At 55.3% G+C, this 12,792-nt stretch overlaps 1 protein-coding gene across 7 annotated transcripts in view; it reads right to left on the bottom strand.

Annotated features, from left to right (window-relative positions):
* The window catches only part of ctbp2l (C-terminal binding protein 2, like), a 343,339-nt gene that overhangs the window by 26,993 nt on the left and 303,554 nt on the right, over positions 1-12,792 (bottom strand). For all 7 annotated transcript variants that reach the window (XM_061907572.1, XM_061907569.1, XM_061907566.1 and 4 more), the window contains one exon: positions 11,026-11,170. In XM_061907572.1, coding sequence (XP_061763556.1) covers positions 11,026-11,170 — 145 coding nt within the window. The remainder of the gene's footprint in view (positions 1-11,025; positions 11,171-12,792) is intronic.

The following is a 12,792-nucleotide window of genomic DNA, read 5'->3' as shown; positions in this document are numbered from 1 at the left end:
GTGAGTGGGTGACTGAGACGTGGACTGTGCTGTGGTGAGTGGGTGAGTGAGACGTGGACTGTGCTGTGGTGAGTGGGTGAGTGAGACGTGGACTCTGCTGTGGTGAGTGGGTGACTGAGATGTGGACTGTGCTGTGGTGAGTGGGTGACTTAGACGTGGACTCTGCTGTGGTGAGTGGGTGACTTAGACGTGGACTCTGCTGTGGTGAGTGGGTGACTGAGACGTGGACTCTGCTGTGGTGAGTGGGTGACTTAGATGTGGACTCTGCTGTGGTGAGTGGGTGACTGAGACGTGGACTGTGCTGTGGTGAGTGGGTGAGTGAGACGTGGACTCTGCTGTGGTGAGTGGGTGAGTGAGACGTGGACTCTGCTGTGGTGAGTGGGTGACTTAGACGTGGACTCTGCTGTGGTGAGTGGGTGACTTAGACGTGGACTCTGCTGTGGTGAGTGGGTGACTTAGACGTGGACTCTGCTGTGGTGAGTGGGTGACTGAGACGTGGACTCTGCTGTGGTGAGTGGGTGACTGAGATGTGGACTCTGCTGTGGTGAGTGGGTGACTGAGACGTGGACTCTGCTGTGGTGAGTGGGTGACTGAGACGTGGACTCTGCTGTGGTGAGTGGGTGACTGAGACGTGGACTCTGCTGTGGTGAGTGGGTGACTGAGACGTGGACTCTGCTGTGGTGAGTGGGTGACTGAGACGTGGACTCTGCTGTGGTGAGTGGGTGACTGAGACGTGGACTCTGCTGTGGTGAGTGGGTGACTGAGACGTGGACTCTGCTGTGGTGAGTGGGTGACTGAGACGTGGACTCTGCTGTGGTGAGTGGGTGACTGAGATGTGGACTCTGCTGTGGTGAGTGGGTGACATAGACGTGGACTCTGCTGTGGTGAGTGGGTGACTGAGACGTGGACTCTGCTGTGGTGAGTGGGTGACTGAGATGTGGACTCTGCTGTGGTGAGTGGGTGACTGAGACGTGGACTCTGCTGTGGTGAGTGGGTGACTGAGACGTGGACTCTGCTGTGGTGAGTGGGTGAGTGAGACGTGGACTCTGCTGTGGTGAGTGGGTGACTGAGACGTGGACTCTGCTGTGGTGAGTGGGTGACTTAGACGTGGACTCTGCTGTGGTGAGTGGGTGACTGAGACGTGGACTCTGCTGTGGTGAGTGGGTGACTTAGACGTGGACTGTGCTGTGGTGAGTGGGTGACTGAGACGTGGACTCTGCTGTGGTGAGTGGGTGAGTGAGACGTGGACTCTGCTGTGGTGAGTGGGTGACTTAGACGTGGACTCTGCTGTGGTGAGTGGGTGACTGAGACGTGGACTCTGCTGTGGTGAGTGGGTGACTGAGACGTGGACTGTGCTGTGGTGAGTGGGTGACTGAGACGTGGACTCTGCTGTGGTGAGTGGGTGACTGAGACGTGGACTCTGCTGTGGTGAGTGGGTGACTGAGACGTGGACTCTGCTGTGGTGAGTGGGTGACTGAGACGTGGACTCTGCTGTGGTGAGTGGGTGACTGAGACGTGGACTCTGCTGTGGTGAGTGGGTGACTGAGACGTGGACTCTGCTGTGGTGAGTGGGTGACTGAGACGTGGACTCTGCTGTGGTGAGTGGGTGACTGAGACGTGGACTCTGCTGTGGTGAGTGGGTGACTGAGACGTGGACTCTGCTGTGGTGAGTGGGTGACTGAGACGTGGACTCTGCTGTGGTGAGTGGGTGACTTAGACGTGGACTCTGCTGTGGTGAGTGGGTGACTGAGACGTGGACTCTGCTGTGGTGAGTGGGTGACTGAGACGTGGACTCTGCTGTGGTGAGTGGGTGACTGAGACGTGGACTCTGCTGTGGTGAGTGGGTGACTGAGACGTGGACTCTGCTGTGGTGAGTGGGTGACTGAGACGTGGACTCTGCTGTGGTGAGTGGGTGACTGAGACGTGGACTCTGCTGTGGTGAGTGGGTGACTTAGACGTGGACTCTGCTGTGGTGAGTGGGTGACTGAGACGTGGACTCTGCTGTGGTGAGTGGGTGACTGAGATGTGGACTGTGCTGTGGTGAGTGGGTGACTTAGACGTGGACTCTGCTGTGGTGAGTGGGTGACTGAGATGTGGACTGTGCTGTGGTGAGTGGGTGACTGAGACGTGGACTCTGCTGTGGTGAGTGGGTGACTGAGACGTGGACTCTGCTGTGGTGAGTGGGTGACTGAGATGTGGACTCTGCTGTGGTGAGTGGGTGACTGAGACGTGGACTCTGCTGTGGTGAGTGGGTGACTTAGATGTGGACTCTGCTGTGGTGAGTGGGTGACTGAGACGTGGACTCTGCTGTGGTGAGTGGGTGAGTGAGACGTGGACTCTGCTCTGGTGAGTGGGTGACTGAGACGTAGACTCTGCTGTGGTGAGTGGGTGAGTGAGACGTGGACTCTGCTGTGGTGAGTGGGTGACTTAGATGTGGACTCTGCTGTGGTGAGTGGGTGACTGAGACGTGGACTCTGCTGTGGTGAGTGGGTGACTTAGATATGGGACTCTGCTGTGGTGAGTGGGTGACTGAGACGTGGACTCTGCTGTGGTGAGTGGGTGACTTAGATATGGACTCTGCTGTGGTGAGTGGGTGACTTAGACGTGGACTCTGCTGTGGTGAGTGGGTGAGTGAGACGTGGACTCTGCTGTGGTGAGTGGGTGACTTAGACGTGGACTCTGCTGTGGTGAGTGGGTGAGTGAGACGTGGACTCTGCTGTGGTGAGTGGGTGACTGAGATGTGGACTCTGCTGTGGTGAGTGGGTGACTTAGACGTGGACTCTGCTGTGGTGAGTGGGTGACTGAGACGTGGACTCTGCTGTGGTGAGTGGGTGACTGAGACGTGGACTGTGCTGTGGTGAGTGGGTGACTGAGACGTGGACTCTGCTGTGGTGAGTGGGTGACTGAGACGTGGACTCTGCTGTGGTGAGTGGGTGACTGAGATGTGGACTCTGCTGTGGTGAGTGGGTGACTTAGACGTGGACTCTGCTGTGGTGGAGTGGGTGACTGAGACGTGGACTCTGCTGTGGTGAGTGGGTGACTGAGATGTGGACTCTGCTGTGGTGAGTGGGTGACTGAGACGTGGACTCTGCTGTGGTGAGTGGGTGACTGAGACGTGGACTCTGCTGTGGTGAGTGGGGTGACTGAGACGTGGACTCTGCTGTGGTGAGTGGGTGACTGAGACGTGGACTCTGCTGTGGTGAGTGGGTGACTGAGACGTGGACTCTGCTGTGGTGAGTGGGTGACTGAGACGTGGACTCTGCTGTGGTGAGTGGGTGACTGAGACGTGGACTCTGCTGTGGTGAGTGGGTGACTGAGACGTGGACTCTGCTGTGGTGAGTGGGTGACTGAGATGTGGACTCTGCTGTGGTGAGTGGGTGACATAGACGTGGACTCTGCTGTGGTGAGTGGGTGACTGAGACGTGGACTCTGCTGTGGTGAGTGGGTGACTGAGATGTGGACTCTGCTGTGGTGAGTGGGTGACTGAGACGTGGACTCTGCTGTGGTGAGTGGGTGACTGAGACGTGGACTCTGCTGTGGTGAGTGGGTGAGTGAGACGTGGACTCTGCTGTGGTGAGTGGGTGACTGAGACGTGGACTCTGCTGTGGTGAGTGGGTGACTTAGACGTGGACTCTGCTGTGGTGAGTGGGTGACTGAGACGTGGACTCTGCTGTGGTGAGTGGGTGACTTAGACGTGGACTGTGCTGTGGTGAGTGGGTGACTGAGACGTGGACTCTGCTGTGGTGAGTGGGTGAGTGAGACGTGGACTCTGCTGTGGTGAGTGGGTGACTTAGACGTGGACTCTGCTGTGGTGAGTGGGTGACTGAGACGTGGACTGTGCTGTGGTGAGTGGGTGACTGAGACGTGGACTCTGCTGTGGTGAGTGGGTGACTGAGACGTGGACTCTGCTGTGGTGAGTGGGTGACTGAGACGTGGACTCTGCTGTGGTGAGTGGGTGACTGAGACGTGGACTCTGCTGTGGTGAGTGGGTGACTGAGACGTGGACTCTGCTGTGGTGAGTGGGTGACTGAGACGTGGACTCTGCTGTGGTGAGTGGGTGACTGAGACGTGGACTCTGCTGTGGTGAGTGGGTGACTGAGACGTGGACTCTGCTGTGGTGAGTGGGTGACTGAGACGTGGACTCTGCTGTGGTGAGTGGGTGACTGAGACGTGGACTCTGCTGTGGTGAGTGGGTGACTGAGACGTGGACTCTGCTGTGGTGAGTGGGTGACTTAGACGTGGACTCTGCTGTGGTGAGTGGGTGACTGAGACGTGGACTCTGCTGTGGTGAGTGGGTGACTGAGATGTGGACTCTGCTGTGGTGAGTGGGTGACTGAGACGTGGACTCTGCTGTGGTGAGTGGGTGACTGAGACGTGGACTCTGCTGTGGTGAGTGGGTGACTGAGACGTGGACTCTGCTGTGGTGAGTGGGTGACTGAGACGTGGACTCTGCTGTGGTGAGTGGGTGAGTGAGACGTGGACTCTGCTGTGGTGAGTGGGTGAGTGAGACGTGGACTCTGCTGTGGTGAGTGGGTGACTGAGACGTGGACTCTGCTGTGGTGAGTGGGTGACTTAGACGTGGACTCTGCTGTGGTGAGTGGGTGACTGAGACGTGGACTCTGCTGTGGTGAGTGGGTGACTGAGACGTGGACTCTGCTGTGGTGAGTGGGTGAGTGAGACGTGGACTCTGCTGTGGTGAGTGGGTGACTGAGACGTGGACTCTGCTGTGGTGAGTGGGTGACTTAGACGTGGACTCTGCTGTGGTGAGTGGGTGACTTAGACGTGGACTCTGCTGTGGTGAGTGGGTGACTGAGATGTGGACTCTGCTGTGGTGAGTGGGTGACTGAGACGTGGACTCTGCTGTGGTGAGTGGGTGACTGAGACGTGGACTCTGCTGTGGTGAGTGGGTGACTGAGACGTGGACTCTGCTGTGGTGAGTGGGTGACTGAGACGTGGACTCTGCTGTGGTGAGTGGGTGAGTGAGACGTGGACTCTGCTGTGGTGAGTGGGTGAGTGAGACGTGGACTCTGCTGTGGTGAGTGGGTGACTGAGACGTGGACTCTGCTGTGGTGAGTGGGTGACTTAGACGTGGACTCTGCTGTGGTGAGTGGGTGACTGAGACGTGGACTCTGCTGTGGTGAGTGGGTGACTTAGATGTGGACTGTGCTGTGGTGAGTGGGTGACTGAGACGTGGACTGTGCTGTGGTGAGTGGGTGAGTGAGACGTGGACTGTGCTGTGGTGAGTGGGTGAGTGAGACGTGGACTCTGCTGTGGTGAGTGGGGTGACTGAGATGTGGACTGTGCTGTGGTGAGTGGGTGACTTAGACGTGGACTCTGCTGTGGTGAGTGGGTGACTTAGACGTGGACTCTGCTGTGGTGAGTGGGTGACTGAGACGTGGACTCTGCTGTGGTGAGTGGGTGACTTAGATGTGGACTCTGCTGTGGTGAGTGGGTGACTGAGACGTGGACTGTGCTGTGGTGAGTGGGTGAGTGAGACGTGGACTCTGCTGTGGTGAGTGGGTGAGTGAGACGTGGACTCTGCTGTGGTGAGTGGGTGACTTAGACGTGGACTCTGCTGTGGTGAGTGGGTGACTTAGACGTGGACTCTGCTGTGGTGAGTGGGTGACTGAGACGTGGACTCTGCTGTGGTGAGTGGGTGACTGAGATGTGGACTCTGCTGTGGTGAGTGGGTGACTGAGACGTGGACTCTGCTGTGGTGAGTGGGTGACTGAGACGTGGACTCTGCTGTGGTGAGTGGGTGACTGAGACGTGGACTCTGCTGTGGTGAGTGGGTGACTGAGACGTGGACTCTGCTGTGGTGAGTGGGTGACTGAGACGTGGACTCTGCTGTGGTGAGTGGGTGACTGAGACGTGGACTCTGCTGTGGTGAGTGGGTGACTGAGACGTGGACTCTGCTGTGGTGAGTGGGTGACTGAGACGTGGACTCTGCTGTGGTGAGTGGGTGACTGAGATGTGGACTCTGCTGTGGTGAGTGGGTGACATAGACGTGGACTCTGCTGTGGTGAGTGGGTGACTGAGACGTGGACTCTGCTGTGGTGAGTGGGTGACTGAGATGTGGACTCTGCTGTGGTGAGTGGGTGACTGAGACGTGGACTCTGCTGTGGTGAGTGGGTGACTGAGACGTGGACTCTGCTGTGGTGAGTGGGTGAGTGAGACGTGGACTCTGCTGTGGTGAGTGGGTGACTGAGACGTGGACTCTGCTGTGGTGAGTGGGTGACTTAGACGTGGACTCTGCTGTGGTGAGTGGGTGACTGAGACGTGGACTCTGCTGTGGTGAGTGGGTGACTTAGACGTGGACTGTGCTGTGGTGAGTGGGTGACTGAGACGTGGACTCTGCTGTGGTGAGTGGGTGAGTGAGACGTGGACTCTGCTGTGGTGAGTGGGTGACTTAGACGTGGACTCTGCTGTGGTGAGTGGGTGACTGAGACGTGGACTCTGCTGTGGTGAGTGGGTGACTGAGACGTGGACTGTGCTGTGGTGAGTGGGTGACTGAGACGTGGACTCTGCTGTGGTGAGTGGGTGACTGAGACGTGGACTCTGCTGTGGTGAGTGGGTGACTGAGACGTGGACTCTGCTGTGGTGAGTGGGTGACTGAGACGTGGACTCTGCTGTGGTGAGTGGGTGACTGAGACGTGGACTCTGCTGTGGTGAGTGGGTGACTGAGACGTGGACTCTGCTGTGGTGAGTGGGTGACTGAGACGTGGACTCTGCTGTGGTGAGTGGGTGACTGAGACGTGGACTCTGCTGTGGTGAGTGGGTGACTGAGACGTGGACTCTGCTGTGGTGAGTGGGTGACTGAGACGTGGACTCTGCTGTGGTGAGTGGGTGACTTAGACGTGGACTCTGCTGTGGTGAGTGGGTGACTGAGACGTGGACTCTGCTGTGGTGAGTGGGTGACTGAGATGTGGACTCTGCTGTGGTGAGTGGGTGACTGAGACGTGGACTCTGCTGTGGTGAGTGGGTGACTGAGACGTGGACTCTGCTGTGGTGAGTGGGTGACTGAGACGTGGACTCTGCTGTGGTGAGTGGGTGACTGAGACGTGGACTCTGCTGTGGTGAGTGGGTGACTTAGACGTGGACTCTGCTGTGGTGAGTGGGTGACTGAGACGTGGACTCTGCTGTGGTGAGTGGGTGACTGAGATGTGGACTGTGCTGTGGTGAGTGGGTGACTTAGACGTGGACTCTGCTGTGGTGAGTGGGTGACTGAGATGTGGACTGTGCTGTGGTGAGTGGGTGACTGAGACGTGGACTCTGCTGTGGTGAGTGGGTGACTGAGACGTGGACTCTGCTGTGGTGAGTGGGTGACTGAGATGTGGACTCTGCTGTGGTGAGTGGGTGACTGAGACGTGGACTCTGCTGTGGTGAGTGGGTGACTTAGATGTGGACTCTGCTGTGGTGAGTGGGTGACTGAGACGTGGACTCTGCTGTGGTGAGTGGGTGAGTGAGACGTGGACTCTGCTCTGGTGAGTGGGTGACTGAGACGTAGACTCTGCTGTGGTGAGTGGGTGAGTGAGACGTGGACTCTGCTGTGGTGAGTGGGTGACTTAGATGTGGACTCTGCTGTGGTGAGTGGGTGACTGAGACGTGGACTCTGCTGTGGTGAGTGGGTGACTTAGATATGGACTCTGCTGTGGTGAGTGGGTGACTGAGACGTGGACTCTGCTGTGGTGAGTGGGTGACTTAGATATGGACTCTGCTGTGGTGAGTGGGTGACTTAGACGTGGACTCTGCTGTGGTGAGTGGGTGAGTGAGACGTGGACTCTGCTGTGGTGAGTGGGTGACTTAGACGTGGACTCTGCTGTGGTGAGTGGGTGAGTGAGACGTGGACTCTGCTGTGGTGAGTGGGTGACTGAGATGTGGACTCTGCTGTGGTGAGTGGGTGACTTAGACGTGGACTCTGCTGTGGTGAGTGGGTGACTGAGACGTGGACTCTGCTGTGGTGAGTGGGTGACTGAGACGTGGACTGTGCTGTGGTGAGTGGGTGACTGAGACGTGGACTCTGCTGTGGTGAGTGGGTGACTGAGACGTGGACTCTGCTGTGGTGAGTGGGTGACTGAGATGTGGACTCTGCTGTGGTGAGTGGGTGACTTAGACGTGGACTCTGCTGTGGTGAGTGGGTGACTGAGACGTGGACTCTGCTGTGGTGAGTGGGTGACTGAGATGTGGACTCTGCTGTGGTGAGTGGGTGACTGAGACGTGGACTCTGCTGTGGTGAGTGGGTGACTGAGACGTGGACTCTGCTGTGGTGAGTGGGTGACTGAGACGTGGACTCTGCTGTGGTGAGTGGGTGACTGAGACGTGGACTCTGCTGTGGTGAGTGGGTGACTGAGACGTGGACTCTGCTGTGGTGAGTGGGTGACTGAGACGTGGACTCTGCTGTGGTGAGTGGGTGACTGAGACGTGGACTCTGCTGTGGTGAGTGGGTGACTGAGACGTGGACTCTGCTGTGGTGAGTGGGTGACTGAGATGTGGACTCTGCTGTGGTGAGTGGGTGACTTAGACGTGGACTCTGCTGTGGTGAGTGGGTGACTGAGACGTGGACTCTGCTGTGGTGAGTGGGTGACTGAGACGTGGACTCTGCTGTGGTGAGTGGGTGACTGAGACGTGGACTCTGCTGTGGTGAGTGGGTGACTGAGACGTGGACTCTGCTGTGGTGAGTGGGTGAGTGAGACGTGGACTCTGCTGTGGTGAGTGGGTGACTGAGACGTGGACTCTGCTGTGGTGAGTGGGTGACTGAGACGTGGACTCTGCTGTGGTGAGTGGGTGACTGAGACGTGGACTCTGCTGTGGTGAGTGGGTGACTGAGACGTGGACTGTGCTGTGGTGAGTGGGTGACTGAGACGTGGACTCTGCTGTGGTGAGTGGGTGACTGAGACGTGGACTCTGCTGTGGTGAGTGGGTGACTGAGACGTGGACTCTGCTGTGGTGAGTGGGTGACTGAGACGTGGACTCTGCTGTGGTGAGTGGGTGACTGAGACGTGGACTCTGCTGTGGTGAGTGGGTGACTGAGACGTGGACTCTGCTGTGGTGAGTGGGTGACTGAGACGTGGACTCTGCTGTGGTGAGTGGGTGACTGAGACGTGGACTCTGCTGTGGTGAGTGGGTGACTGAGACGTGGACTCTGCTGTGGTGAGTGGGTGACTGAGACGTGGACTCTGCTGTGGTGAGTGGGTGACTGAGACGTGGACTCTGCTGTGGTGAGTGGGTGACTGAGACGTGGACTCTGCTGTGGTGAGTGGGTGACTGAGACGTGGACTCTGCTGTGGTGAGTGGGTGACTGAGACGTGGACTCTGCTGTGGTGAGTGGGTGACTGAGACGTGGACTCTGCTGTGGTGAGTGGGTGACTTAGACGTGGACTCTGCTGTGGTGAGTGGGTGACTGAGACGTGGACTCTGCTGTGGTGAGTGGGTGACTGAGATGTGGACTCTGCTGTGGTGAGTGGGTGACTGAGACGTGGACTCTGCTGTGGTGAGTGGGTGACTGAGACGTGGACTCTGCTGTGGTGAGTGGGTGACTGAGACGTGGACTCTGCTGTGGTGAGTGGGTGACTGAGACGTGGACTCTGCTGTGGTGAGTGGGTGAGTGAGACGTGGACTCTGCTGTGGTGAGTGGGTGAGTGAGACGTGGACTCTGCTGTGGTGAGTGGGTGACTGAGACGTGGACTCTGCTGTGGTGAGTGGGTGACTTAGACGTGGACTCTGCTGTGGTGAGTGGGTGACTGAGACGTGGACTCTGCTGTGGTGAGTGGGTGACTGAGACGTGGACTCTGCTGTGGTGAGTGGGTGAGTGAGACGTGGACTCTGCTGTGGTGAGTGGGTGACTGAGACGTGGACTCTGCTGTGGTGAGTGGGTGACTTAGACGTGGACTCTGCTGTGGTGAGTGGGTGACTTAGACGTGGACTCTGCTGTGGTGAGTGGGTGACTGAGATGTGGACTCTGCTGTGGTGAGTGGGTGACTGAGACGTGGACTCTGCTGTGGTGAGTGGGTGACTGAGACGTGGACTCTGCTGTGGTGAGTGGGTGACTGAGACGTGGACTCTGCTGTGGTGAGTGGGTGACTGAGACGTGGACTCTGCTGTGGTGAGTGGGTGAGTGAGACGTGGACTCTGCTGTGGTGAGTGGGTGAGTGAGACGTGGACTCTGCTGTGGTGAGTGGGTGACTGAGACGTGGACTCTGCTGTGGTGAGTGGGTGACTTAGACGTGGACTCTGCTGTGGTGAGTGGGTGACTGAGACGTGGACTCTGCTGTGGTGAGTGGGTGACTTAGATGTGGACTGTGCTGTGGTGAGTGGGTGACTGAGACGTGGACTGTGCTGTGGTGAGTGGGTGAGTGAGACGTGGACTGTGCTGTGGTGAGTGGGTGAGTGAGACGTGGACTCTGCTGTGGTGAGTGGGTGACTGAGATGTGGACTGTGCTGTGGTGAGTGGGTGACTTAGACGTGGACTCTGCTGTGGTGAGTGGGTGACTTAGACGTGGACTCTGCTGTGGTGAGTGGGTGACTGAGACGTGGACTCTGCTGTGGTGAGTGGGTGACTTAGATGTGGACTCTGCTGTGGTGAGTGGGTGACTGAGACGTGGACTGTGCTGTGGTGAGTGGGTGAGTGAGACGTGGACTCTGCTGTGGTGAGTGGGTGAGTGAGACGTGGACTCTGCTGTGGTGAGTGGGTGACTGAGACGTGGACTCTGCTGTGGTGAGTGGGTGACTTAGACGTGGACTCTGCTGTGGTGAGTGGGTGACTGAGACGTGGACTCTGCTGTGGTGAGTGGGTGACTTAGATGTGGACTCTGCTGTGGTGAGTGGGTGACTGAGACGTGGACTGTGCTGTGGTGAGTGGGTGAGTGAGACGTGGACTCTGCTGTGGTGAGTGGGTGAGTGAGACGTGGACTCTGCTGTGGTGAGTGGGTGACTTAGACGTGGACTCTGCTGTGGTGAGTGGGTGACTTAGACGTGGACTCTGCTGTGGTGAGTGGGTGATGATGATGATGATGATGATGTACATACCGAGCTCCCCGGCAGCCTTGATGTCGATGTTGTCGTAGCCGCTGCCGATCAGGATGATGATGCGTAGTGCTTTGAACTTCTCCAGGTCCTCCCTGGTCAGAGTGATGGTGTGGTACATCATGGCCCCCACCGCCTCGTTCAGCACCTGCCAGCCACGCCCACCTCGTTAGTGTAACGCCCCCGCCGTCGTGGTCACATGTCAACATGGCACGCTCGCTAGTCCTCCAGGTGGCACACGTCCTGTTTCTACTTGTGGATCTTTGAAACTACTGCACTCATTTCGTTTGCACACTTCAAACTAACCATAAGAACACCTCAATATGTTAGTGTGCACACTTACTGCGCAACTAACTGTTAGTGTGCACACTTATTGGGCAACTAACTGTTAGTGTGCACACTTATTGGGCAACTAACTGTTAGTGTGCACACTTACTGGACAACTAACTGTTAGTGTGCACACTTACTGGGCAACTAACTGTTAGTGTGCACACTTACTGGGCAACTAACTGTTAGTGTGCACACTTACTGGGCAACCTTTAGCGTGCACACTTACTGTACAAATATTAGTGTGCACATTAATTAGACAATCGTTATTGTGCACACTCACTGGACAAATATTAGAGTCCACACTAAACAGACAATTCTTAGCATGCACTCTTGTTGGACAAATATTAGTGTGCACACTAAATACACAATTCTTAGTGTGCAGACTTACTGTATAAATATTAGTGTGCACACTAAGAATTGTGTATTTAGTGTGCACACTAATATTTATACAGTAAGTGTGCACACAAAATAGACAATTTTTAGTATAGACACTTAGTGAACAAATATTAGTGTGCACACTAAATAGACAATTCGTAGTGTGCACACTTAGTGGGCAACTATCAAAGTGGACACTTAGTGCACAAATATTAGTGTGCACACTAAATAGACAATTGTTTGCGTACACACTTGCTGGACAAATATTAGTGTGCACACTAAATAGACAATTCGTAGTGTGCACACTTAGTGGGCAAGTATTAAAGTGGACACTTAGTGCACAAATATTAGTGTGCACACTTACTCGACAAATTAATATTTGTCGAGTAAGTGTGCACACTAAATAGAAGTTTCTTAGTGTCCACACTTACTGGACAAATAGTGTGCACACTAAATAGGCAATTCGTAGTGTGCACACTTACTGTATAAATATTAGTGTGCACACTAAATACACAATCCTTAGTGTGCACACTTACTGGACAAATATTAGTGTGCACACTAAATATAATTTTTTTTGTATACACACACTTACTGGACAAATATTTGTGTGCACACTCTATAGACAATTTTGAGTGTCCACACTTACTAAACAAATATTAGTGTGCATACTAAATACGCAATTGTTTGCGTACACACTTGCTGGACAAATATTAGTGTGCACACTAAATACACAATTCTTAGTGTGCACACTTACTGTATAAATATTAGTGTGAACACTAAATACACAATTCTTAGTGTGCACACTTACTGGACAAATATTTGTGTGCACACTCTATAGAGAATTCTGAGTGTCCACACTTACTAAACAAATAGTGTGCATACTAAATATACCATTTTAGTGTAGACACTTACTGGACAAATATTAGTGTGCACGCTAAATAGGCAATTCGTAGTGTGCACACTTACATGGCGACCATTAGTGTGCACACTCAATAGACAATTCTTAGTGTCCACACTTACTGAACAAAGATTGGTGTGCACACTAAATAGACCATTTTTAGTATA

Source organism: Nerophis ophidion, linkage group LG08 (genome assembly GCF_033978795.1).
Source record: "Nerophis ophidion isolate RoL-2023_Sa linkage group LG08, RoL_Noph_v1.0, whole genome shotgun sequence".
NCBI classification, from domain to species: domain Eukaryota; kingdom Metazoa; phylum Chordata; class Actinopteri; order Syngnathiformes; family Syngnathidae; genus Nerophis; species Nerophis ophidion.
This window is presented reverse-complemented; position numbering and strand designations above follow the sequence as displayed.